This window comes from Hyalella azteca, unplaced genomic scaffold, assembly GCF_000764305.2.
Source record: "Hyalella azteca isolate HAZT.00-mixed unplaced genomic scaffold, Hazt_2.0.2 contig3759, whole genome shotgun sequence".
Classification (NCBI taxonomy): Eukaryota; Metazoa; Arthropoda; class Malacostraca; order Amphipoda; family Hyalellidae; genus Hyalella; species Hyalella azteca.
In genome coordinates this window covers 28,210-34,209 of record NW_025933996.1, presented here as the reverse complement: position 1 = coordinate 34,209, position 6,000 = coordinate 28,210, and the positions used below count along the sequence as shown (strand labels likewise).

Sequence of the window (6,000 nt, the reverse complement as noted above, 5' to 3'; positions counted from 1 at the left end):
CTTATAGCCTTATAAGAATTAGCTAAGCTGCTAGCTACGTACAATGTATTGCACACTTGATGCCTCTGTACCAAAAACATTCAATTTATTGGAACCTAATGCACACTAAAGGCAACAAGTTTATATACCAATTTGTCATTTATAGTACATTTATACTAAACCATGAATAACAATACCTCAATATAAATTAAAGACTGCCACTCAATATATTTAAATATATGAAAAAATTAAAAAAATAAAAAAAAAATCAAAAAAATCAAGTGATTTCATCACATGATTTAATCATTTTGATTTAATCACTGCCAACCCTGCTTTACTGGTCTACATATAGGACTCAAAACTGAACTTGAGGGAAAATCTAGAAAACTCTCTGCTTTGCCACTATGCCCTGGGCTGATAATATTAATATGGTGTGACTGGTTTCAGCCTGTGCTGTGTTTAGTCATGCAAGGGCAAGAGTGCTAAATGTGAATGGATTTGTGCTGAGAGATGATATAAGGAGGGAGGTGAGAAATTTTCGATGCATGAAAGGTGAGTGAATGTTGGTGGTGAGCAAGTGATGGTGTAACATGTATGAGTGATAGAGAAAGACAAGTGTTGATAGCGGTGTGTCCTAATTAGGGGGGTGTGAGTGTGGAATGCTGTTATATTAATGTGGAATGTTATCACAATGTTGTATATTTAATTATGATTGATGCCTATTTCTCATTTCAGAAAATAGGAAGTATATAAATGAACTGCATGGAATAGTTTGCAGTCTCAATACCAACATCATGAGCAGCAGGGGCAACACAGTGACACTTCTTCACCTCCTGCAATGCAACACATCTAAGGAATTTGCTAACAAGATAGTTCAGCTTTGTGCAAATCTTGTGAGTTGAGCCTAAATTTTGCCAGCTCATGTCAGTTGTTGAGGGCTTTAGAGGCCATCATAATTGTCAATTTGTGAGGCCTTGTTTTGATTTAGGATTGGAAGCACAATTGGCTGAATGGATTTTTGTTGGTTATGTGGGGAGGGCATGATTAGTGATATCAGAATTGTAATAATGGCACAAATTTTCATTTGCAATGAAAAAAGGAATTTTAGATTATCCATTATTTGGATTGTTGTATTTTTAATCTTGAAACAAAATAAATACTAAACTAATAATAAAAATCACATTGAAATTGCATAATTTATTTTTAATTGTAGCTGGGAATGATTAATTTCAGGGACCTTGTGTTTAATAGTGTTGCAGTGTATCAGGAATGTCTGCTAGGCAGGTGCTCTTATCAATCATTTCCTTTTTTATCTGACATGTTTTAGTACCTATTTTTCTTATTGTTGCATCACTTTTTCAGCCCAGCCGTGGTGGCTTGCTAAGCAGTGTTGTTGAAGGCTTGTCTGAGTTGAGCCGCCCACAACTGGATCTGCTATGGTCACTTGCTGACAGCTGCTTCACGGAATACATGAAGTCTTACCTCAGTCCAGATGATGGTGATGAAGATGAGCAGATGCAAACTGACTCCAATGCTTCTCCCAGAAGAAATTCTCTTGTGGCTACTGAACCTGATGTAGATCCTGATGATGACTTGGATGCAGTTAACGCAAATATTGTATTACAATGCATACTACGACTCATGCTTCTGTATATTCAAGCTTTGCCCATCCCAAAAGAAGATGCTGAAGAGACTAATATCAACCTGCATGTTCCTGCCAGTTTCACTAAAGTTGTGTGTAAGCACTGCATCTAGGATATTATACCTATGCAGCTTGGTAGACATATTTCAAGAAAGAATAAGTTGTAATTATCGATCATAACATCAGATGCTTTGAGCTGTGGGGGCTGACTAATGCAAAGTTCCAACCTGAAACCTCTAGCCCCCAATTCTATTTGAATTTTATGGTTTTGAATGGCTACTGAATATGAATGTTCTGAATAACATTATATGACTGTGCATTTCTTAGAGCATGTAAATTATTTAAATTATGCTTGCTTCAGTATTTTCTGAATCTGAATAGAAATTCAGCTGCTGTGCTGTTGTAAATCCTGCTCTACTGGTGGGAGTTTTACCTTTTTGAAATGTGTCAATAAACTCTACACACAAGAAAAAATATAATAGATAGACATGACTTCCTATAGTCTTCTGTTGACTCTTGTAATTGTTACATTAAATATTACTTGTTTCCAATTACCTAGTAACTAGTGATCAAGACAAAATAGATATTTAGCCTAGTCAACACATAATGAGTTCTTCTATTTTCTGTGCTGTTGCTAGAACTAGTTTGGCTTGAATTAAAAACGTTCAGAAGAAGGGTAAAATTAATAGAGGGAAATATTCAATCTATTCAGTCTGCTGAGTACATCCTTTTGTACCTTGACGACAGTGGTGGTGGGTGGGGTGCTGGAGGTGGTCGAGGATGAGGTGTGCACTTCAGCTGCTCTTCTCTGTGAGGAATACTCGATCAGAAAGCTGCCACACGCCCAGGTCTTTGCTCCTCATCTCTTCACTGTCTTGGTTCGATTCTCCCTTGAGAAGAAAGCTAAGGTTTGTTGCTCCAGTCAAATGATCCTGCTAACAATCCCCAGCAATGTGATGTTAAATTAGTTAAACACTTGATTTGCTATTGTGTGCTGTGCATAAAACTGATTCAGTTTGTTTTCTAGAAAAATTTATTTCAATTTACATTGGTTTTACTATTAAAACTAATTTTTATGTCATTCTGCAATTGATGTCATTACACATATAATCTTTAGCTAAAAGCATGCAGAATAATTAGAATTTTTCTATTCCAAACTTCCAAAGATAGGTACCTCTTTTGAATTGAATTATTTTGTCATACTTCTTTACCACAATGACTCTTGCTGAGCTCATATATCACTTATCATACCGCTCGTATCATTGTTCATATCACTCATCATATTGATCATATCACTTGTATGATCACTCAACATATTGCTCATGCCATATAACTCACCAACACTCACCATATACAGTGGGGGGAAATAAATATTCGTACACTTGGAAAATCGTATTTTAATGTATGTAAGTACACAAACTTAACAGGAAAAGTGATTTAAATTATGTATAGAGACGCATAGTATTCAAAAATACTATCAAAAGAAATTAAATCTCAATGCAACAAAAAANTGAGAGTGGAGGTCAAATTCCTTGGCCTTGTCTTGGCGCACAAGTGAGAGTGGGGGTCAAATTCCTTGGCCTTGTCTTGGCACACACATAAGATCAAAAAAGTGATGGTGTCAGTGGCATGATGAGTGAGTTTCTCATAGAAAATATCATCTTCTAAAGTTTAATAGCCTCGAAGTAGAAATGTATTGGAGCAGAGTTTGCTCGTATTTCAAAAACTAAACAATTTTGATATCTATGGTAATTTATTACAAAATGCAGAAATATTTGTTAGTTTTCATTGTAAAAATATTACACAACGTGTAATTAAGAGCTGCATTCATAGATTTGAAGCTATGAGTATCACAGAGATGTGCGTGCAGGAGCTGCACCGAGGCCTGTCACCGCAGCGTGAAGCAGTTCCTGCCGCGCTGCACCAAGACTCAGGCCAACAAGCTCGGCCAGGTCTACTGCAGGGCTTGGAGGGCCATTGACAACCAACACAAGAAGGTCCAAACTCGAGTCCCTCCCTGTTTGTTGACTATCGCAAACACTGCAGCTATATTTTTTTTTTAAGAAATATTTTTTTCTTTCATGTTGGCTTTAATTTCACTGTGTTGGTGCAGGAATGTTGAATTGTCAGTTAGCTTTCGTCTGCAAGTTATTGGAGCCTGTAATTGTAAGTAGGATGCTTATAATGAAGATGAGCCACCTTATTTCTATCAACTGATTTTAAATACATTCTGAATAAACTATTTTAATGTTCAGTCCGGCTTACACATACAATGAGAGATCTCCAATTGGCAGTCAAATTAATTGTCAACCATTTTCAATGAGTTGATAATTTTAATTTGTTTCACTTTTAATGAGATGAGATTTCATTTGACAGGATTTTGAGGATAAGTGCCTGCAGGACCTGATGTTCCGCTACGTCACAGTCCACCCCATCGAGTCAGCTCAGCTCTCCAATAACTTGCTGGCATTCCTGCATCCCCTGCACGTGCATCAGAAACTCCCAGCCTTCTCCAGCGTCCTGCAGCGCCTCTACAGCCCTTTTCTGTGGGGTCATCTCACCGTGCGTTGCAAATATCCTTAGGCTGAGCATATCATACATAGCTTAAAGTTTGTATCTCTGTCAACCAATCGGCTTTTCAGGTTAAACCTCTCAGTCACAGACGAGATATCCAACGCTAGGTGTACTTAGACCGCTAGGTGTATACGTGCTGCAGTCACGTGGACACGTGCTGTATACCTGAGCTAGTTTTGAACGTAAGGTCTCGGGCCATGATAGCAAACAATTTTGAGAGCTTGCTGGTCAATTCAATGCATCAGTAAGCTTGTTATTTTTTAATTCATACGAATGAATCTGCAGCAGAAACAGCCCTCCTGAAGGTTTATCTTTTGTAAGTGTTGTTAAAATTGCTTGTAGAATTCAATCAATATAGAGTTCCTCCATGAAATTATTTCGGATATCTGGAGAGCCTATTAAGCTGTACATGTTAACTATTGAGATACTGCACTACGACTTCAAGCTTTTAATGTCACTGCCTCTTTTCTTATCTCAATATCATTCAACATATCAGATTATAGGCAGGGACTCTCATGTATATTCTGCAATACAACAGGCAATTTCTAGAAATCTAGCAAGTTTTTTTTTGTATTTTCTCCTTTATTTTTAAAAATAGGGTTTCATAGTCTTCTGTCGATTGATTTATATTAACAGAGCTTTTCTGTTACTTCTTCAGTTTGGATATTATTTTACTTTATTTGAAATTGGGGTTCGGAGTTTTTTCAGAACAATAATTAAAATTTATACTCCGGTCTATTTAAAACTGTGCAGACAATCAGTCTGCTGCTGATTAATTTAGATTAACCGAGTTTTTCTAGCATATTTTGAGAATATTAATGTAATTGAATTGCTGTATTCGCAGATTAACCTGATATTTGGAAGCAAAGAATACGCCACGCAAGTTCAGCATTTTATTACAGAAAACGTTTCAGAGTCCAATCCAATTCTTAAACAGACGATATAGCTGAAATTTGACACCATTTTTATACAGACCTAGTGAATGTTAGTGGCTTATTCCTTGCTATTAAATTATTGGTTCCTTGAGAATAAGTTCTCAATATAGGTTTTGAGTAGTAATGACGTATGGCTTTGCAGTGCGCCAACGGCCTGGTGCGCGCGAACGCCACCAACGCGCTGTGCTCCGCCTACCCATTGGAGGATCTGTTAAGCCCTCTGGAGGAGAGAGACCAACACCTCACGCGCTGCCACACTGCTCTCACAGAGGCCCTCATGGACGACTGTGTCGAAGTCAGGATTATTGCCATTCAAGTAAGTGAACTCCTGATGTGTCCAAGAGTCCCTCACAGACCTACACAGGCAAATGAGCTCAAAAAATGCCATACCTGCTCCCATAGACAAGTGTGCTGCAGTCTGGATTGTTGCTGTACAGGCGCGAGAGCAGCTTGATGAATGCAGGCTACCACTCTGCATAAATAGTTTTCACCATCAGCCTGACAGCCTCTTGCCTGATGATGAAATTTTAGGCGCCTTTATTATTATTATATTCATTGTTGATGAATTGTATTGAATGTTTGATGTATCATGAGTGTTTTTATGGATGAAAAACGAGGTGACCATGAAAAATGAGGTGACCAAGGTTACTTGTATTTTATGTAGAATATGTTTGACTTCTTAATTATGCCTGTGAGTGTCGTCATGCAGGCGTATTGGCTGGCTGTTATCATGTATCCTACATCACCAGGCCATGTGCCGCATCATGCAGGCGTATTGGCTGGCTGTTATCATGTGTCCTACATCACCAGGGCGTGTGCCGCATCATGCAGGTGTATTGGCTGGCTGTTATCATGTATCCTACATCACCA

At 38.0% G+C, this 6,000-nt stretch overlaps 1 protein-coding gene across 1 annotated transcript in view; it reads left to right on the top strand.

The window, feature by feature from the left end:
• LOC108667134 (condensin-2 complex subunit G2) overlaps positions 1-6,000 on the top strand; it is a 25,872-nt gene that overhangs the window by 8,902 nt on the left and 10,970 nt on the right. The window contains exons 2-8 of the mRNA XM_047879758.1: positions 715-872; positions 1,342-1,717; positions 2,369-2,533; positions 3,139-3,175; positions 3,492-3,618; positions 3,998-4,183; positions 5,273-5,446. Coding sequence (XP_047735714.1) covers positions 774-872; positions 1,342-1,717; positions 2,369-2,533; positions 3,139-3,175; positions 3,492-3,618; positions 3,998-4,183; positions 5,273-5,446 — 1,164 coding nt within the window. The 5' untranslated portion in view covers positions 715-773. The remainder of the gene's footprint in view (positions 1-714; positions 873-1,341; positions 1,718-2,368; positions 2,534-3,138; positions 3,176-3,491; positions 3,619-3,997; positions 4,184-5,272; positions 5,447-6,000) is intronic.